The sequence below is a fragment of the Impatiens glandulifera genome, chromosome 4 (genome assembly GCF_907164915.1).
Source record: "Impatiens glandulifera chromosome 4, dImpGla2.1, whole genome shotgun sequence".
Classification (NCBI taxonomy): Eukaryota; Viridiplantae; Streptophyta; class Magnoliopsida; order Ericales; family Balsaminaceae; genus Impatiens; species Impatiens glandulifera.
In genome coordinates this window covers 50,827,006-50,848,988 of record NC_061865.1, presented here as the reverse complement: position 1 = coordinate 50,848,988, position 21,983 = coordinate 50,827,006, and the positions used below count along the sequence as shown (strand labels likewise).

Genomic DNA, 21,983 nt, shown 5'->3' with positions numbered 1-21,983 from the left:
ATAAGGTACAGGAGAATGTGGCTAGAACAGTGGGCTTACCTTCTTCAACACTAGTGTTGAATCGATTTAAATATTTGAGTCTTCTTAATTAACCGTCCCAATTCTATATCGGATATGATTATATATATATATATATATTAATTAGAATTTTATATATCAAACACTATGTATATTATGATTATATATATATATATATATATATATATATATATATATATTATGATTTTATAATTGTTGGGGCTTATTTAAAAGTGTAATCGTGTAATTTGAAAAGTTGAAGATTTTGTTTTGAGAATATCGTTTTCAATCTCAGTTTTGTGTCGATTAGGGTTTCGGGGGACCAAATGTTATATAAACTCGTGTCATATCCCTATATTAATATTATCTTTTCTTATGGACGTAGTCAAGTTTTATCATAGTGAACCACGTTAAATTTGTGTGTTTTCTTTATTGTTTACGTAATCCCTCGTATTCCGCTCTAACCACTCGACTTTACCCTAATGATGTCGATTCTTAACATATAATTCAATAGGAAACATGCATGCAATAGTGACATTGTCACTGATAATAAGTTTCGTAGCGTTTTGTTCTAAGATTTTTTTAGAGACAAATACGGTGACAGTCAAGAATAACACCAAAATTATTGCCTCCACCCGCATTGCGTGGCCCAAAATATATCCAAGACATTTTCTTTTACATCCAACATGGAAATAGTCTCACCTTTTAGCTAGACCAATGTCGACCGATACTAATAGTGGCACAATCTCGATATGCTAGTTTTATTAATGAACAAACACTGCACCTTCAAATAAAGGAAGAGAAAAATTTTTTCCTTTTGACAGCATTTAAATTTATGGTTAACTACTAGTTGATTACACTCAAACATGACTGCGTTTGGGTGGATCCTTTTTACCCCCATTTTAACTATTTTTTCAAAAGTATATTTTTACCGCCTAATGAATCAAACAAACATTGTCAACAACTTCAAACTTAAAAGAGAGCTTTAATGTTTGGTTTGGTATTAGATTTGCTCTGCAACATGATCCATTGTTTATTCATCTTGTATACATATCATGATTCAAAATATTAAGTATAATTCTTTTACTTCATTTGGTACATGATTAGATTAAGTTGAGGAGATATGCAAATTACCATTCATCTTGATGACAAATTAAGCCGAACAAAGATGATTGAAGAATTCCTTTCCCCATTAAAGATCAAATTTGCAGATTTATGAGTCTAAAATTTGAAAGGTAAGGTCCACAGCTTTCGATTCAACCAAATGGCCAACTGGATAGAATTCAAAACTGTCAGTTCATTCTGAAGCAAACATCATTTAAGAAGTTTTGTTTCCATCATTGGGACAAACATCATTCATGTTCCACAAACCACCACCACCATTTTGATGCTAAAGGGTAGTTATTCTATTCACCAACCATTTAATATTTGTGATCATGGCTAACCTGACACCTCACAGTTATGGTCCCGCTTAAACTTAAAACGTTTACAATAAAGTCGAACTCGTGATCTTTTTGGTCTTTTAAACTGAATCTTACCACTAAACTATCTTGGTTTGGTGGGTTGCTCTCATCTTTTTTAACTTTAAAGATTCCTATACCTTATTCAGGTTATGCCTGTTTTAACATGACTAGCTGTATTTCCACTTTCAAGAATCTTACCATTCAAAGGATTTCTCAATCTCTGTAAGAATTCACAACTATAATAATAAGATAAGTCTAATTTTAGTAGTAGTAGAGTAATACTTATTTAAAATATATGTTTTAATAAAAATGCATATTTAAATATGTTTAGATTTAAATTTAACTAAATATTAAATTTTCTCAACTTCTAGAAAGAAGAAATTTGGACTCTTCATTCGGTTGAATATATAGTTTTGATATAAAATATAAATAAATTATAATAAGATGTAAGGTCTATTTAAATAAATAATTGTATTAATTTAATTTCCACTTAAAATATATTAATTAAAACGATGATATACATCTTTGTTTTAAAGTTGTATCAATTTGACATTTTTCATCTTAGTTTAATAAGAAATTAATATTATATTTTAAAATTAGTTTACAAAATTTCTAAATATAAATTACTCAATATATAATGTCCAATATTAAAAAAAAAAGGTCAAAATCCACCAAATACATGATATATCCAATATTGCTCTCCAATATCAAAGTAACCATAACTATTTGGGTGTCGATTTTTTTTTTATTTTTTCATCCATGAGATTCTTATCAAAATTTTAGTAATTTGAGACTTTTCTCAAATGAACAAAAATATGTGTTATTTTATATTAACGTATTATTTTTGTTTTTTTAATTAATTTGTCGCGTTTTTAAATAGAATGATATTTAAAAACGTTTTGACGTAATTTATTAAATTAAGTATTGTTTTCGAGATTTACGAATTTTTATTTGTTAAATTTAGTTTATGTAGCTAAAAAATTGTATAATATAAAGGAAAATTTGAAAAATTTTGAATAAAAATAGATTTTATTTTTTATTTTTTAAATACTTTTATAAGGACAAAACATTGTGTACGATCTACAAATTTGAACGTAATTATATTTTAAATTGAGTATTTATTTTCAAGATATATGTTCAAAACTTCTAAATATGGTTTCAATGCCTTAAAAAATGTGTAACATGTGAAAACATATTGAAAGATCTAAAAAAAAAAAAAAAGAAATAAAAAATTTATACAAATGTGATAAATTAAATAAAAAAATAAAATTAATTTTTATGAAAATTTTAAATAACTAAAATAATTATGGTGAAAATCTCATAACACAAAATTCAAGCATCAATAACAATTAGACATATAATCAAATTTATGATTAGAACATGATTTATACAATTAACAGATAGGTAGTTTAACTAACACAAATTATAAATATTTTTATTTATTTGTTAAAAGCAGTGTTAATTTATTTTATTTTTTAGACTATAAATAGATGAAATCATCATCTTGATTCTTGAACCTAAAAAGTTTGATCCAAGTAATTGGCCCAATCCACTGATCCATTTGAACCTAATTTTAATCAACTACAAAAAAATAAATAAAACCTTTCTCTCTCTTTCTGATCCCCAAAACCTCAGTCATCTTCTCCGGCGAATTTCCTTCCATTTTCCATCAATGAATCTTCAGCTTAATCGTCCATCTTCACCTTACAATGTAAGTTTCCAATTCCAATCTCCATTCAATTCCTTCCTTCCTTCAATTCTAACCTAATCAAATATTTACAGTCCTTGTATCAATCGGAGCTTCGTCTCATTTCTCCATCATCATCATCGTCGTCGTCTTCTAAGCTCATACAATGTTTCAGTAACGCAACCAAACTTACTTTCTCGCCTGAATTCAAACGAATTCGTCACCGTAAGCATTTCCATCTCCTTACACATTCTTTCAATTCGTAACCCTAATCCAATCCAATCCAATCCACTGTTTACATCAGCAGCATTCCTAAGGAAACCGTTACAAGTGTTACAAGTCAAGAGTGAAGAAGACTCCAAAGAAATCACAACCACAGGCGAAAGCATCTTACTAAACGAACAATCACTCGAACACCAACTCCAGATCGCAGTACAAGAAGAAGACTACGCCAAAGCAGCTAAACTAAGAGACCGTCTCCGCATTCTCCAAGAAGATACAGTCGCAGCTGTTTTAGCAGCAAATGCTAGATTCTATAACTCGTTTAGAACCGGGGATTTGGCTGCAATGCAAGCTCTTTGGGCGAAGAGGGACAATGTTTGCGTTGTTCACCCGGGTGTAAGTGGGATATCGGGTTATGATCTTGTGATGGGTAGTTGGGAGTTTGTTTGGGCTGATTATGATTTCCCGTTGAAGATTGATACTAAAGAAGTTCAAGTTCATGTTAGAGGCGATATGGGTTATGTTACTTGCATTGAGATGGTGAGGACTAAAGGGAAGACTTGGGGGAGACAGTTTGCGACTAATGTGTTTGAGAGAATTGGCGGGCAATGGTTCATTTCTATTCACCATGCTTCTTATATCGATATCTGATTTTCGTTTCATTCAATTCAAATCCGTATTGGATGTATGTATGTACTACATTTCGATTGCTTTCTTCGTGCTAGTTTTTGTATCAAAAGGTTAATAATGGTTTGAATTGAGATGAAATATGGAAAAAAAAAACTAAACGTAGATTCTCATTATGACCCCGAGTGAAAAGTGTGTATGGGACAAGTGGAATACCGTGTGAATCAAGTTTTAATCACGACCACACAACCTAAATAACAACACATATGAACACGATACAGATACGACTAAACTCTTCCTACAGGAGATGCCGGTGGAGAAGGAACGTACTTGGCTGGGGTCATCCATCGCGGTTTAGCCCCATCCAGCTCGTTTGACGATAACAAATCTTCAGCAACTTTAGCTTTCGAAACATTGATAATGGTTTAGTTTTTGTATCAAAAGGTTAATAATGGTTTGAATTGAGATGAAATATGGAAAAAAAAAACTAAACGTAGATTCTCATTATGACCCCGAGTGAAAAGTGTGTATGGGACAAGTGGAATACCGTGTGAATCAAGTTTTAATCACGACCACACAACCTAAATAACAACACATATGAACACGATACAGATACGACTAAACTCTTCCTACAGGAGATGCCGGTGGAGAAGGAACGTACTTGGCTGGGGTCATCCATCGCGGTTTAGCCCCATCCAGCTCGTTTGACGATAACAAATCTTCAGCAACTTTAGCTTTCGAAACATTGATTGCTTCAAATGAATCGTTTAATCCTTTACCACCACCACCACCTATGACAGCAGTTGATATGAACAATGCCTGCAACAAAGAGATCGAATTCCTAAACTCAACCGAGTAAACCCCCTTGTTCATTGCTGACAAGCTGAAGATTGGTTTCATCTCGCAAGTATTATCACCCTGAGCGCATATCAATTAGAACAAAATGCTTAGATAAGAAAGTCAAATCATACATCAAACAAGATCTAAGAAACCCAAATCATACCTGAAGGAAAAGATTAAGATGGTCAGGGTTGAAAGATTCTCCATAAACTTTGGAGCTCCTGTCCTCGTTCTTGCTCGTAAGAATACGAAGTTGGCAGCCGACATCCCAACCGCCACAATCACACTTCCCACACATTTTCCATCTATCAACTAACGGTAACAAAACTCCTTTATTCGGCAAGCTATGTCTGCCAGCAGAAACAACAACAGTCGTCTTGTTCAAGAGCTCATTTTCACTCAATTCCTCCTTTGTAATAACAGCAGCAACTTCCCTGTTCGGAGTCAGTTCAGGAGTTTCTTCATCTGACAGGCTCGGATCGACAGAATACAGCACTGACTCCCTCACTGAAAGTTCTTCGTCCAACCTCGAAATCTTCATATGGCCAATGGTATTAAAACCAAACCCAAAATTCCGTTCTTTATTCCATTGATTTAACCAGATACCACTCTTCTTCTTCTTAATTTCATGAACAGAATAGAATGAATAAACGCAGGAACAATCATCCTTCATGGAATTAGGCAATCTTTTCATAGCGACAATAATATCACTGCTGTTGTCCACAACGAGTTTAAAAAGAGGAGCCCCGTTTCGAGAACTAACGTGCAGAAGAGCTTTAACCGTTTCGAGAACCATTTCACTAGAGTTAGAGGTACCTTCCAATGGCGGAACATTCTTGCTGGACTGATCTGAATGTTTCAATAAAGGGTCTAGTAACCTCCTTAAAGGACTGGACTTTGCTCTAGTATGACAGCTGGTCCTGCTTTCGGAAGCTATCGGGCCAGACCTAACTGAAAGATCGTTGCTTTTACTCTCCTTATAACTCAGACTTCTACTAAGCTTGCCAAGGCTGAGGCTGAATAGTCTGTTAGGCGATGCATGGCTCCTTTTGGCGGAAACAGGTTCTGAAAGTGGAGTTGATTCCTCTTTGAACTCCTCACCATTTGAGACATCTGGTAATGGACATGAATGAGCAGTCTCATAAACATGATTTGATTCCTCTTTTGAAGGTGTTTTCATTACATTTGAATGTTCATGATCAGGAACTATCTTCTGACAAGTGGAAGAAGTATTGTGCCTTCTACCATCTAGCTTGCTGCGGGAAACTAGGGGAGACTGTCGATACTTGGAATTTTGTTTCTTCGGAAAAACCTCTTCAGAGATAAATGTATTGGCATAATGTTTCCGATTCCCCACTTTCAATTCAGAACTATGGTTGGCAGAATGTTTGGGTAACAAGAGAACGATACTTTTATGACCACCACCCGAGTCCTGTTTCTGATCATTATTAGATCCTTCCCTATTGCCAGCAGTAGTAAATCTCGTATTCATATCTCTAGAACCCTTGTTGCCTCCTGACAAACTCTTCTTCTTATCCATGTTTCTTTGAGTAACCATAAGCATTCGTTGAGAATTCTTAATCAAATCCAAGCTATTCATCGTATCAGCATCCTCATCTTTGATAACCTTTTCGCATTGTCGTGTCTCACTCTGTATCGAAGCAGAAACAGTAGATGTATACGACACTCTCGACAAAGAAACATCTCGTTTACACTTCAGTTGATTACAGTTTTCACTTTTCTTCCATTTCTCTAACCTATCCCAATCAAGAACACCAAAATTCAAAGCCTTCTTATCATCCTTAACATTGTCTCGCTGCAGATAGCTAGGCAAATTCGACATATGCTTCACAAGTTCATCTTTCGACGATGATGATAGCACCCTTCTCCCTCTTTCTTCATGGTTCTTTTTATAGATTTGATCAAATCCATATTTTGAAGTTTGTGTTTCTCTACATCTTGTGCTTACATGTTTCTTCTTCTCAATAACATCTGGAATCTTTGTACTCCTTTGAAAATTATGCCCCATCTTTTTAACAAGTTTTAATTTTTACTATAATTCACAAATTAACCTACAGAATACAATAATAAACATATAGTTAATCATATTTACATGCATTCTGAACTATCTTCAAATTAGTCGTTAAATACATCAAAATTATCTCAAGAAGGTGAAACGTCGTATGTCAAGAAATCATCTGAAAACCTAATCGATGAAACAAAATTGATAATAAACAAGATAAATAAAGAACAATGAGAAGAACATTTACCAGATCTGCTGCATTGAGACGAAACAGTCATCTACGGTCTGATAAAGAACCAGGAATGATGAAATTTAGAGATTTGAAAAGGGAAAAAGAAAGTAGGAAGGATTCCTGCAAGAACTGGAGATATGTTCAATAATTCCTCGAAGTTCGCACGCGCCGAGGAAGAAGAAGAAGGTGGTCTATATGCAGAGCCTAGAGAGAGAAATATACCGCGAAATCTGCTTCACTGAACTCTGTAAATGCCACTAATATCGCATGTGTGTGTTTTAGTGTGTGTGAGAGAAAGATCGGACGGCGGATAATGGAGAAAGGAGGTGGCGGAGTATTTTTGGGACCCACTTATATATGGGCGAAACGCTTTTTTTTTTTTTATTATTATTATTATTATTATCTTTTTTAAGGATTAATTTAAAATTATTACTTTTTCATTAAACTCATTAAAACACAACGCACTAATTATCAACCATCCAATTAAAGAGAAAACACATCATTATTCTTATTTACCTTTTTATTATATTATTATTTATTTATTTATTATATCCTATATTTTAAAATTCATTTATATGTTGGTATGCATTTTTATTTTGAGAGAAATAAGTATTTTAATTCATTTATAAAATGATCTTAGAATAATTTTTAAATAGAAAATAAACTATGGTTTAAATTTATATTAGGAAATAAAAATCATATATAATCTGTAATAGTAATAAAATAATCAAGTTTATGATCCTAAATGGATAAAACTAGAGCTTGTTTGGTAGTATGTTTTTTTCACTTATAAATTATTAATACATAATGATAAAATTTGTTTTGAAAAAATTAAAAATATTTTAATTAATGATTTGAATGATATAATGTATAAAATAATGGTTGATTATGATTGTATTTTAAATTATATATACTTTATTTCTAAAAAAAAATATTAAATATAAATATTTTAATAATTTAATTTAAATACTTAATTTGATTGAGTTTATAATCTAAAATAATTAATTTTATTTAATAAACTAATTTGATACTTATAATTACAACTTCACTTAAACTTGAAAATATTTTTATTAAGAATCTCAGACATTTTTATTTGAATTACCCATTTATTAATCAAACTGTTCCGTTGATATTTTAAAATCAATTATTACTAACAAAAAATATGAAATTAAACTTAATTTGAATAAATAAAAAGGACTACACGAAGGTATTAATAGATATAAAGTTAATGATATAATAGATGGTTGATAATTATTTATTTAGAAAGTATTCTTTGATTGTAATCTTGTGGGAATAAGTTATTTTTTTAAAAGAAACTTAAAATGATATTATATAATTAAAATAATTTTTAAATTTTTAATAATTTTGTTTATAAATTAAGTGATTATTGATGTAATATTTGATGAAGTGATTTTTTATTATAATTAAATTTAAAAAACATACAATTAAATAGATAAGAGCTTGTTGGTAATAATTTATTTTAAAATATTGATCTATGGTAATTTTATTTTGTGGTGATGAGTTTTTTCTTTTGAAAAAAAATAAAAAGATATTAATATATTGATAAAATATTTTATTTAATGTGAATGTAAATAATAAAAACAGTGAATTCGAAACGGTTAGATTGATAGCCATTTGATTGGTTCGAATCTCGAGAAGTGGGCCCAACCCAAGGATGCTGATGTCACGAGAGAAGAGAACTCGTGATTGGGTTGAATCACTGTTTTCTTCCCCTGGCGCTAAGGGGGCCCATTGGGCTCTGAAAGTCTAAAGTTTACTGCTTTTGTATTTTGTCTTTATTCGGAACTATATTACCATTTGTCTTTTAAATAATTTGGAGGGAAAATTATACAATTAATTATACAATTAATTTGGAAGAACATAAATCATTTATTGACCAATTATTATTAATTTTAGGGTAGGTTAGATGTGAAGATTTTTTTTAATATTAATAAAATGTTTCAAGTTTAATTCACAGTAAAAATATCTTAAATTAAAATAGGAAAGAATTATAAAAGTTATCTTCAGTTAAAACAAAAAATTATGAAGACGTTGAGAATCTTATTATATTTTTTAAATTAATGATAAGAAATGCAACTTAACATTAATATACTGCAAAAATTATTTCATTGGACTTAAACTGTGGGTCAATTAATTTTTTTTTGTGGCTATAATATAATATATTATAGTCCTATAACTTTTGATTAATACAACTAACATTGGTTATTGAAGCATTTTATATGAGTTGGTAACAGTATAGTGTAAACACAACAAACATAGTCAAAAAAGTAAAAATAAACTAGAATATAAATATATATATATATATATATATGTTTAATATTTGGAATAATATAACCATATTGAACCATGATAAGTTGGATGATTAGAATAGGGCGATAGATGTATCAAGTTGTTTGTTAGTCGTTTGCAAACATTTTGATTAAAGTTCGATTTGAATTTGATTTTGGCCATGTTTGAGTCGAGTTCAAATCGATTCGTTTAATATTCGAGTAACCTCATGCAACAAGCATACACACACCCAGCCAACCAACCAAGAAGAAAGTATGTTGGCTAACAATTGTATGCAGTTTGTCTCCTCCTTTAGATGAGATGCACATCCACCCTCACTTTCATACTTTGAGGTTATGGGTTCACATCTTAGGAAATGCTAGAAGCGAATTTTTGCTTTTTCAAGGAGTTAGTTTTTAAAATTATTTGTTATCTGGTCCCTTGTCTTAATCTTTTTTTTGTTTGTTAAATGTCTTCAATCGAATAACTATTTCGTCCAAAAAAAGAACTCTAAAAACACTTCGATACCTAAGTACTCTTTCTTAGGCAATTTGTGGTGACAAAGTTGGAAAAACAAGATAGGTCCATATTCCCATGCATAATAAAACAATCAGTCGTAAGGACCTACAACCAAGACAACGACATCCAATGCAAGCAACGTGTTTTGGGGATGCGGGGAGAACATTGTATTGTTCCAAACATATCCGACGTAGAGTTGATTGAATCTTTAAGCACGTGAGTGTGAACCATGGGTACCTAGTAGACGACTATAGATGGAAGCCTATAGTGTTAAACTCGAGCTCATATAATATTTGTTCGATGTCATGTTCTAGTTTTTTTGAGTCGGATGATAAATAATATATTTTATATTAAAAATATTTTTCTATACAAATATTTGAAAATTTAATTTTAGTTCAAATTTTTCGAATCAAATCGAATTTATAGGTAAATAGTATAGTCGAGCTTTAATTTGTGAACTCATTCGAGCTCGAGTTCGAGACGAGATAATAAATACTTAATCAAGTCGAACTCGAGTTCTCGAGCTCAAGCCGACTTGACTCATTTATAGTCCTAGAACAGAGGTTAGAAGAAGGAGTCTATCTTGATGTCATAAGTTGTTTATTACATCACAATAGTTTTTCTTAATTGATGAAACATAATGACTTGATTTAGTTTCTATATATTAATGTCTATATATCTTGTATGTCAACATATATGGGTGTGATTACTTTCTTTATGTTTTTCCTTTTCATCTCTATTTAGATGTCATAATTTGCTATATTGAATTGTACCTTTGTCCAATGTTCTTGATTTTTTTGTTTTCGAAATTAACTTAATTGAATGTTCACATTGTCTGGGGTCTTAAATATATTGTTTTAATTAAATACTTAAATTTTTTATTTGTGACTTGTGAGTAGATAGATAATAGAGAATGAAAATGAATACTTTTAATCAATTCCAAATCAAACAAATGATATTGTTCAGTCTATTTAGATTGATTTGAAATTGAAATATATAGTTTGGGAAATTTTGAAATTGATATAGATTTTGAATTAGATTACAATTCAAACATTAGAATTATAATCTTGGAGAATTTTCAGATAATATCATTATATGGGTATATATGGGCTTGTTCGGATTGGGGTTATTTGAATAACCTAGAGGGAGAAAAAAGTAATGATTGGTTGATGATTTTGAGAAGGTAATGATTATATTTGGTAAAATGACTTAAAGGGTATTGATATATATAAATAAAATAAAAAATAATAATTTAAAATAGAGGGTATTTTAGTATTTTGGTTAATGAAATGAGTGATGTGATTGGTGAGAAATGATTGATTGGAAAACTGATTTGGTATAAATTAAATAAAAAATCTTGGAAGAACAAGGCCTATGTTAGTTTAGCTTGATTTCAATTTCAAATATATTTAGTGATTATATTGTCTATTTTTTAAATAAAATTTTGAATTAACCCTTACATGACGTGTCATGTTTCATATTTTCATTTCTTTTTTAATTAGATTACCTTCAAACTTTATTTAGATGATAATGTTTGGGAATTGTCAAATCAAGCCATTATGGTATGTTTCTGTAGTATGATTTGATTATTTTGTTTTGCTGTAGATTATGGCCTTGTTTGGATTTAAGTTTTTAAAAAAACCTAAAAGGAGAAAATAAATAATGATTGGTGATGATTTTGAGGAGGTGATGATTATTTTTGATAAAAAGACTTAAAGGATATTGATATATATAAATAAAATAATAATTTAAAATAAAGGATATTTTAGTATTTTGATTAATGAATTGAGTGATGTGATTGTTGAGAATTGATTGATTTGAAAATTGATTTGGGTTGGGTTTTTTTAAAAACCCAAAGGCCTCGTTTGATCTTTGGGTTATTTGGATAAAACCCAGGTTTTATCCCAAAACCCAACCATCACATCCCAAATTAAATCAATCATTTTATAAATTAAAATACCAAAATTACCCTTTAATTAAATATTTTATTTTATATTATTAAAAAATAATATTAATATATACATATATATTATATTTATTTTATTACATTATAAAATTTATTTTTATATAATTTAAATTAATAAATTATTTCATTTAAAAAAATTATATTAATTATATTAAATAAAAATAAATTCAAAATATAAATAAAATTCTAACCAACTATATTATCTAATATACCATTTAAAATTTAAATTTATTTTAATAAATAATTATACTAGAAAATAAAGTTAAATATATTTAAATAAAAAATATTATTTAATTTATAAATATATCTCATTTAAATTAAATATTTATAAAGAAATTTATTATTATTATTTTTTTTGGTATAAACTAACTTTAAATTATTTTTCTAAATAAATACTATAATAGATTTGTTTGATTTTTGGTTATTATATTATAAAATTTATTTCATTTAAAATTTTATGTTATTATATTAAATAAAAATAAATACACAATATAAATAAAATTATAATATACTATATTATCTTATATAATATTTAAATTATAATTATAAAATTAGTATTTATTTTAATTTTAATTGATGTATTAATAAAAGTTAATATTATTATATCTATAATTTTTAATATTTATTTTATTATATTATATTTTAAATTTTATTTAAATATAAATTAAATTAATATATTTTTAAAATGTATTGAGAGAGAGGAGAAAAGAAGTAGGGGTATTTTTCGAAATAAAAAATAAAAAACTGGTTTTTTCTTAATTTCATCAAACAAGGTTATTTGGGATAAAACCCGGATAAAACCCCAATAACCCAAAGATCAAACAAGAGGAGAAGAAGCCCTATAATTCAAACCTTATTTTTTGGAATAATAATTTGAATTTTATTTTCTGGGAAATGTCAAATCAAGCCATTAATGATTTTTTTAGCTTGATTTGAAATCAAAATAATTTGTTTGTTTCAAAATTTGAATTAAATTACCTTGAAACTTTTTATGTTTTTGCTAGGAGATGAAACTTTATTTGGAATAATATTAGAATTATAATTTTGTGGAAATAATTTTCTTCTTTTATTTTCATATTTATTTGTTGATGTAGTATTTTATATCCATTATTTATATATTGACCTCTATAAGACTTTGAGAAATGACTAGTTTTTCATTCTTATATTACCAAAAAAGATTATTGAATATTACCATTAATTTAAGTACTTATGAGAAACTATATAAAAAGAAATTTTGAAAAAAAACAATGAGATAAAATGATGTGTCGTAATCTAATCTAATTAACTGAAAAAATAAAAAATATAATATTTTTTTATCTTCACATTTCCCCTTTTTAAGCCAATGAGCTATTTAAAGACTTCCATTCCTATGATAAATAAATAAAATTTTAATTTTAAGTTTGAGAACTTTACAATTAATTTGAAAACAAAAAAAAATCATTATATATATATATATATATATATATATTAATATCTATAAATTTATTTTATCCAAATAATTAACTTTTCTAATAACCATTCCTTTTCATAAGATTTATTCGGTTAAGATTATTCCATTAAGATTATTTAAATAACTTAACAACCCAAAATTAAAAATAAAATAAGAATAATAAATGTTCCTGAGAAAACGACATAATTTGTCTTCTGAAATATATATGGTTCTGCAGCTAGTAGAGACAATGTACAATATGATTACCATTCTGCAATAATAGGACAAAATTCAATTTAGATTAATTCGAATCATTATTCTTCCTATGATTTCCTAATTATTATTTAAAAAATGATTAGGGAGAAAATTTAGGAGAATTACATGTCCTAATCTGATTTGAAAAAATTAATAAATTTTTTCTCTTTTTTCTTTCTCTAATCACCTTTTCTCCTTTTTCATTCAGTGATGTAATGATACGTTATTATATGATTGGGAAAGGAATTTGAGAGAGAATTATGTGAGATTATTGATTGTCCAATTGATTATTATTTGATAGATTTTTTTGATTGAAATGAACATAAGATTGTTCAAAAACAAACCTACAATGGAGGTTGAAGATCGAGAAATAGACGAAAAAGTGATTGAAGATGCCCTTCCACTTGGAGGGTGTTACAGAAAAATATTTTATACATTGGAATGAATTGTTTTGCTGTCCATTATGTAAAAACCATAGTTCTTGAATATATTTATAAATGTTCAGAAAAAGGGTTTCTATTCTATAAGATAGAAACTTTGTGATGATTGAAATATTGTTTTATAATATGATTTTTTAGACTAATATAGAAGTTCTCCAACATTTACATATATTATATTAGCAAAGTAGAATTAACATTTTTGCTATTTGCATATATGAATGGGGTATAAGACTTTTCGATATTATTAGATTGTCATTTGTGTGCTAATGACATGGGGAAATTTTGATCATGAGAGCAATAAGAACAACTCCACCCTAGTGGATAATACCACAATGGAGACAATGTGGTTTCTGCATATGTACTCTTCTTTCTTGTGAATATTTTCAGTCACTTTCAAGTACTGAGAGAGGTGACAAATTTTGTGCTTAATTAAATAGTTAAGTGTGTTTTCCAAAAGAGAAACGAAATCCAACGTTCTAAAAAAATTATCTTTGAAGTTTAGAGTGTTTTGAACTATATTTGTATTGACCACGTGGTGGGAACGAGTAAGATCATCCAGCATTGGTTTAGTCAGTTAAGAATCTTATAAGAGTATGTTAAATTTATTTCAATATTTTCGTACATATAATAATTAGTAATTGTATATTAGTTGTTATCATATAAAAATTAAGGCCCAACTAAAGTGATTTATTGTTTAACTTGTTTAGACATTTATAATGAATATGAAGATATATTTGTATAGAAACATAAATATCATTACTATTTTGTTGATGAGCTGAATAGTAAGAGACTATATTAGGGCTAAGTCTCTAACCCATATAAATAACTATCTATTATGTTACTCTCATCCGACTAAAGGTAGAAGACTTGTTCACTCTAAAAAATATTCAAGAGCTATCAATAATGAGTTCAAACCCTAAACCCCACCCACATCAGACATTCTGATTCAGGTCCATATCCAGAATTGGGAGATCCAATAGACAAAAGATTTGAAGAACGATTTAATGAACCATTATTCATTATAGATCCATCCATGTAAGTTTCCACAACTATAATTTATTTCAATTCATTATATAGAGTATTAAGATTACATACTTTAAATAAATAAAGATTCTAACCATATGCTCTAAGAAGGAGGAAGAACAAATACCGTAAACGTGTCTTCGAGCATTAAGTTTGAGTTTTGACAAAACAATGATGTACATAGAGTCTCGAAAGAGAAAGTTTAGGATGAATTGCATAAATGTTGTTAATATGAGTGATTTGGTCATGCTATACAATTTGTGCTCAATGCAAAGTGGTTGATTGTCAAATTAAGTGCATTGAGAAGGAAAATAGGCTAGGAAAACATATGCGAATTTGTAACAAAGTTAACTACATTCGAAAATCACCGGAAAACTACCATACAGAGATGTACCTAAAATTTATCTATTCCCTTACTCTTCTAATTTCTCAGACTACCCAAGTTTTTTAGGGCATTGAAACTTCATGATTAGATATGATATTTCATTTTTATCTTCATTTTTTATTGGTTAAATGATCTTTTTTGTTTTGTTTTTTAAACCTGTTTCTTTTAAATTTATTACAAATTATATACCTAACTTGTACTAAATTATTTTTATATGAAATGAGTTTTATATATATCTTTTCATTTTTTTTAAATGACACATGTCATAGAAAAAGGTTAAAATTGATAATAAAGCAAAAAGCAAGAAAAATAAAAGTTTTATAAGACACTCCTATAATTGTTTGGCCTTTGCATCTTTTCTTGCCATAAAGAGTTAATAGTTAAAGAAGATGGCCGATATTCGATCTATTATGAGCATTTTGCTTTACTTGACCATGCAACTTCTTTTTTGTTTTTGTACTCCTCAATATACCACTTTTTTTTTAACATCATGTATAACACCACCATTAAACAAAAATAATTATGAGAATAAATGTTAATTTTGTGCATAACGTTGAATGAAAATGTCAAATTTATTCAATTTTACATAAATCTCTAACCATATTAAAATTTCGCACAACTGTCTCAGTCATATCATATTCACGTATTTGTTATATATATTATATCCAAATCTTACATTTTAAACAGACTTTTATCATTCAAAATAAATAAAAATAAATATATTTGTTTACTTTTATTTTATTTATTTTTAATTATAATACTTGTTTAAAAGGGAAGATTTGACTATAAAAAAAATGTCAAGCAACTTAACAAACAAATTTAACACCTCCCTCAAATCTTATTATTTCCCATTCTTCCAATCCAATTTTGTGCATAAAATTGGTATCTACCTATTATTATTATATTGAGTTGAGAATGAAATATTAGAAAATAATATAATTGGGATATTATGTTTTTGTAAGAAAATAATTAATTAACAAAGCTAGCTAAATTTAAACTCAAGATTATGAAAGTTGTATTGAATTGAATTTAGACAAGTTGAATGGACAAGATTTACAAGAACCCTAAGACAAAGAAATAAGAACCTTCCATGGGCCAATGATAGTGTAGTATGTGGGCTTGGTTCAATCATGACCCAATGAAAACAAATTGGATATTATTGGAAAGACAAAATATCATTAAATATTATTAAATTTTTTTTGTTACATTGAATATTATTTAATATAAGTATTTTATTCCAAATTGGATATTATTGGAAAGACAAAATATTATTAATGTTATTAACTTTTTTTGTTGTTACATTGAATATTATTTAATATAAGTAGTTTATCTTTTTAAAGAACCCAAACATGGGATAACGGATTAAGTGTGTACCCCACAAACACACCACTGACAAGCTCGAACTCAGGACCTTAGGGTGAGAATATTTACCTCTTATTGCCGCTAGGCTAGAGTAAAGGATAAAAATTGGACAACAAATTAAGTATGTAGTCCGTAAACACATTTAACAATTTAACCAATTGCGTAATTTATCATCTAATAGACTCGAACCCAGGAACTTAGGGTTGTATCTATTCTTATTGTCGTTAGACTAGAAGAAATGATATGAATCAAAAATTAGTTAAGACGGTAAAATGTAAAATGTTAGTTGGTAGATTTTTACACAAACAATAAAAATAAATATCACCGGATATTACACCTTCTATTATTTTGTTTTCTTCTATCTAAATTCTTACAATAATATCCCTCAATATGTGATTTTATTTTTAAGTATTTTCGATAGTTTAATAATCAAAATAATAAGTATATTTTTTTCAAACTACATGTGTACTGGATATCAACTCACCAAATGGATAGGTATAATTTGTATTTTAACTAGATTTAAAATTTAAAAAAAATGGGATTTAATTTATATGTTTGATTTCCTTTTTTAATTAAGAAACTCCTTATTTTATTAATGTATACATTAAGGTGTTGTATGAACAAAATAATGGATTTCAAATTCAAAAACTTTAACGCGACATAATAATAACATTGTAACTATGTCTGGTCCCATTCCTACACATGATCATGTGAACCTAAATACAAATAAACCTAATAAATAACGCAGGTCCATGTGAACCTAAAATACAAATAAACCTAATAAGTAAAATAAATTGAAAAATTGTAATTCTTGAGTGAAAATTAAGAACATAAACAATTCAATTTTATTTAATTAGTTAGGCCCATTTATCAATTTAACAATGATATAAGAAAAATAATCATTCCAATCGAATTAAAGTTACATATTTACAAATAAATGTGTAAATTTGTAATGATTATCATTTAAAGAACTCTGAGTAAAGTAACTATTGTTCTCTTTTTCTATTCTTTTTCAATCTTTTTAAGGTTGGTTTTTGCTCATCCCTTTTGGCAAGCATAATGTAATTATATGATAAGATTATTTAATTTAACAGATGATAAGTTAATTTTTCATAAAAGACAATAAGGTATGGTTCATAATTTCCATATTGGAATATGATTCATGAACCTAGATGGGCAAAATAGGAAATGAAGAAAAAACACCTAGTTGAAAATGAAGATAGTTTAGGATAGAGACAAGATTGGAAGAAACAAATATTTTAAATTAATTAACCTTAAATAAATGATATATTTTTTATCTAGATAAATTCATGTAGAGACCATTCTTAATAGATATGTCATTAGAGGGGAAATTATTTATTAGAAAAACATGTTAGGATAGGTTTTATTCTTCCAAACCAGATAAATTATTATTATTTGACATTTGAATTTATTAATAAAACAAACAAACAAACTAACACACGAGTTTTGAAGTGACGCAAATCTTGCAACCACTCTCCGACTCCATGGCCATCCAAACTTCCTCAAATTTCAGGGGGAAATTGTTCACATAGACTTAGTACATCCGACCATCTCATTTGTGCCTAGGCACGAGACAATGTCCCGAAGATTAAGGCTCATTAAGAATGTGTCTCTTCCAATCTACAAAAATGTCTTTTTCTTTTCATAATGTTTGTAATATTTCATACATTTTATTAAAAAATGAAAATTACTTATTGTGGTTAAGAACTCTCACAATTATAAAAAATAGTTTTTCAAAGACCAATGTTACAAGTTCAATTCGTCATTTACATGATTTACATGCCTTAAGTTGAAGTGTGTTATGACTTATGACATCAACACATTAATGATTTGGAAGGAACATATATAATTTCCACTTACTAATTGCTAACTGAAAAATAATTATTTAAATTAAAAAAAAAAGTGTTTTCAAATGGACCAGGTTGTTGAGTAATTGATTAATATCTTAATATATATATTAATTTTATTTGATAAAAATAAATAAATATCCACCGACAATTGAAAAGGGATGTAATTTAAAATTAGGTTTAACATTTGAAAGGAATGGGGATGGGATAGGATTGGATCACAAAGTTCAAACAAAGATTCTCAAGGCAATGTGCATTAGGTTAGGTCCACATCACATGCCTTCTAGATCTCGTCTCTTTCCAATTTCTTTCAAATCAACCTAATAATATTCTCCAATCAAATCAACCTAATAATTTTTTAAACCTCTTCCTATTTCAATATAACAAAATTATTTCTTATTTTTCATCAATTTTTAGTGTCATCTATAAATATATATATATAATTAATTATGTTTAATTTTTAAAGTTTTCGAATTGTCGGGTCGAGAATTGTGGTTAATTTGGATATATATGTGAGAGTAAATGGATACTTGGATCGGATTGTGGGTTAACCCGCCCATATTTTAAAACGATTAAAAATAAAATTAAAAATACTATAAGTATGGTTCAAACTTGTAACTTAACAAAAATAAGTACAACCCATAAAAATGCTATATGTATGTGTCGAACTTGCAACCTAACAAAAACAAGTACAACCTTTTAACCAACTAGGCTAATAATACTTTATGTTTTAAATTCAACACCAAATTTGATGAACGTGGTGGTTCATCGGTGTGTTTTAATTGATCATAATTATCTTTTGACTCTGCGCTATAGATTTCACTATTATTAGTGAGTAATAATAGAAGAATTTCGTCATATTTATAGAGATATGGGACATAAATCATATGGATATAGTAAGTCTGGTTTAGGCTACTTTAATTATAGTTTTTACATTTTCCCTTTCACTCGTAGTATGGGAAGAAGTGGACTCTAGAAGTCAAACTAATTAAGTTAAGGAATCAAACTGTATCAATTGTTTTAGAGATCGTTCTGCAATGTGAGAGTAAATGGATACTTGAGTCAGATTGTAGGTTGACCCGCCCATAAATTTAAAATGGTTAAAAATAAAATTAAAAATGCTATCACATTTTTATCGTAATATTTTTTTCACGATTTTTTATATTATTACTCGTACAAATACACGAGACATATGAGACATATGCTAGTTTAACTAATATTACTTGTTTTTATTAGCTAATTCAGAGTAATTAATAATTGCCGAGTTTAATGCTCGAACTCGCGATAGCCAACATTGCGAGCTTTGATTATTGTTTAATATATATTATTTGATAGCTGCATTATTGTAGTCATATTAATCCATACGATATTTAGGTCGATAAAATATCCTACCTACCTATTTATCCAATAGAATACAATACAATACAATTTTTTCATACCCAAGATAAAGATTAGCCTTAGTTTTGGATGCAATGATAAGACTTACAAAAATGTTTTTATTAAGCGTGGAACAACTTGTCATAACCAACCTAACTTAGGTTTTCGTTATTTAGTCGATATTCACGATCAAATAGATAAATGAATTATCCTTTAAAAAATATTCAAAGGAAAAATAATCTTAAGTTTCGATTACTCAAATTGAAAAAAAAAACTGTCCACTAGTTTTTGTTTTGTCTCAATTTTCTCTTTAAACTTGTAAAACTTGATTATATCATTCAGGAAAGATACTAAAATTAGAGATGTGGTGAGTTTAAAAGAAATTTATAATAACTTAAAAATACAATTATGAATAAAACGAGTGGATAAATATAAAGAATTAAATTTTAAAAAATAAAAATTAAAGAATAATGTCAAATTCCAACTCTACAAAAATAAATTCAGGCTAAGTTGAAAGTTCACTCGAACCTTAACGTAGATCCGCCTCTGAAATCATCTATTGCGATATCATTTCCCAAATTTCATATTAAAACTAATACTTTTAAGCACACAATCTATCTTCTTACAGTTTTGGATTTGTCAACAAAATCTTACCGGATTTGATTTGCAACAGAGAAGTATTAATGTTGTCAAGAACTATGTTTGTTTATATTCAATCTTCTGATTCTCCTATAAATTTGATAGTAAATATATGACACAAAAGTTTTTAGCACAGTTTTTAAATACAAGTCTTTTTCATTGTCCATTTGAAAACACCTTTTGGATCTATATATATCTAAGTGAGAAACTTATCATAATTTTGTATGTGTAAACATTTTTTTTAATATCTCAAACAGTCTTTTTAAGTAATTAAATGTTTGAGATTTAATATTTATTAAAAAGTCTTAATTAAAGAGTTTAAAATTATTAATGATTTCTAATTTAGATTCAAATTCAAACAGTGATTTAATAGTGTCATTGTTAAACAAAATTGACACTATCTTTATTAATTTTTGATATATATCTTTTATTTTTAAAAAAGTAAGGCTTAAGTTGTTGAATAATAAATATTGTGATAACTTATTCAAGACAATACATTATTAATTTTTTATTCATATGCTTATAAGAAATCAAATTTTGGATTCAAACTAAACACACTTTAAATGTAATGTTGGTGCCAACTTTCTATTCTTTTAAAAAACTCTTATTTAAATAAAATATTTACCTAAAAAAATATAAATATATTCATGTCAAAATTAAAATGGAACTTTAAAAAGAGTTAAATAATTATGGACACAAATTATTTAAGGAATGGTGGTGGCTTGATGGGGACACATGAAAAAAGATTCAAAGCAAAGATCTGATCATCCCATTATTAAATACCTTGCTTCTTTAAGTTCCAAAATCAATTACAAAAAAAATAATTATATATAAATAACCTCACATCACATGGATACAGCTCAGTCTCACTGCTTTTCATCCACTCATGCTAAGATTTTTCCAATAAATTTCCAATATTTTTTATTTAATTAATCACATTAAAATTATATATATATATATATATATATATATATATATATATATATATATATATATATATATATATATATATATATATATATATATATATATATATATATATATATATATATATGTGGTATGTCTTAATTACAGTCCTCGATGATACTTAAAAACACAGCTGAAATTTAATTGAGCTTAAATAAACAAATGTTATTAAATTTGTTAATATATACATAATTAAAATATATTATAAAACAATATTTTATCTAAATTAAGAGAAAACGAAATGGAAAACTATTAAAAACCGATACAGAACCTGAATTTATGGTTGTGTGGGCTTAAAAAAAATTTAGGTGGACATAAAAGAATAACGAAAAAATTATGAATAAAACAAATTA

The 21,983-nt window shown here is 27.7% G+C and overlaps 2 protein-coding genes across 4 annotated transcripts; one reads left to right on the top strand and one right to left on the bottom strand.

The window, feature by feature from the left end:
- The first annotated feature begins 3,030 nt into the window (after nucleotides 1-3,030).
- Nucleotides 3,031-4,193, top strand: LOC124935695. Of its 2 annotated transcripts, none has more exons than XM_047476114.1 (3): nucleotides 3,031-3,192; nucleotides 3,264-3,393; nucleotides 3,476-4,193. In XM_047476114.1, exons 1-3 carry the CDS (start codon nucleotides 3,154-3,156, stop codon nucleotides 4,039-4,041), a joined length of 735 nt encoding a protein of 244 aa, XP_047332070.1. In that variant the 5' UTR covers nucleotides 3,031-3,153; the 3' UTR covers nucleotides 4,042-4,193. The 2 variants fall into 2 exon arrangements, with proteins under 2 accessions (XP_047332070.1, XP_047332069.1); XM_047476113.1 differs by having other exon boundaries at nucleotides 3,473-4,193.
- On the bottom strand, nucleotides 4,161-7,354 carry LOC124935694. 2 transcript variants are annotated; one of them, XM_047476112.1, is made up of 4 exons: nucleotides 7,128-7,354; nucleotides 5,021-6,929; nucleotides 4,737-4,935; nucleotides 4,161-4,405 (listed from the first exon to the last, which is right to left on the bottom strand). In XM_047476112.1, the coding sequence occupies exons 2-4, from the start codon at nucleotides 6,884-6,886 to the stop codon at nucleotides 4,305-4,307; spliced, it is 2,166 nt and encodes a 721-aa protein (XP_047332068.1). In that variant the 5' UTR covers nucleotides 6,887-6,929; nucleotides 7,128-7,354; the 3' UTR covers nucleotides 4,161-4,304. The 2 variants fall into 2 exon arrangements, with proteins under 2 accessions (XP_047332068.1, XP_047332067.1); XM_047476111.1 differs by lacking the exon at nucleotides 4,161-4,405 and having other exon boundaries at nucleotides 4,492-4,935.
- Between the last annotated feature and the right edge of the window lie 14,629 nt (nucleotides 7,355-21,983).

What these genes read in the sequence shown, in the direction of transcription:
- LOC124935694 (XM_047476112.1), bottom strand. Translation starts at nt 6,886, where the DNA reads ATGGGGCATAATTTTCAAAGGAGTACAAAGATTCCAGATGTTATTGAG. An exon ending in ATCTTAATCTTTTCCTTCAG is followed by an intron (nt 4,936 to 5,020) that starts GTATGATTTGGG and finishes ATATGCGCTCAG; the next exon opens with GGTGATAATACTTGCGAGAT. An exon ending in GAAAGCTAAAGTTGCTGAAG is followed by an intron (nt 4,406 to 4,736) that starts ATTTGTTATCGT and finishes AAGTTGCTGAAG; the next exon opens with ATTTGTTATCGTCAAACGAG.
- LOC124935695 (XM_047476113.1), top strand. Translation starts at nt 3,154, where the DNA reads ATGAATCTTCAGCTTAATCGTCCATCTTCACCTTACAAT. An exon ending in GTCCATCTTCACCTTACAAT is followed by an intron (nt 3,193 to 3,263) that starts GTAAGTTTCCAA and finishes AAATATTTACAG; the next exon opens with TCCTTGTATCAATCGGAGCT. An exon ending in ATTCAAACGAATTCGTCACC is followed by an intron (nt 3,394 to 3,472) that starts GTAAGCATTTCC and finishes TGTTTACATCAG; the next exon opens with CAGCATTCCTAAGGAAACCG.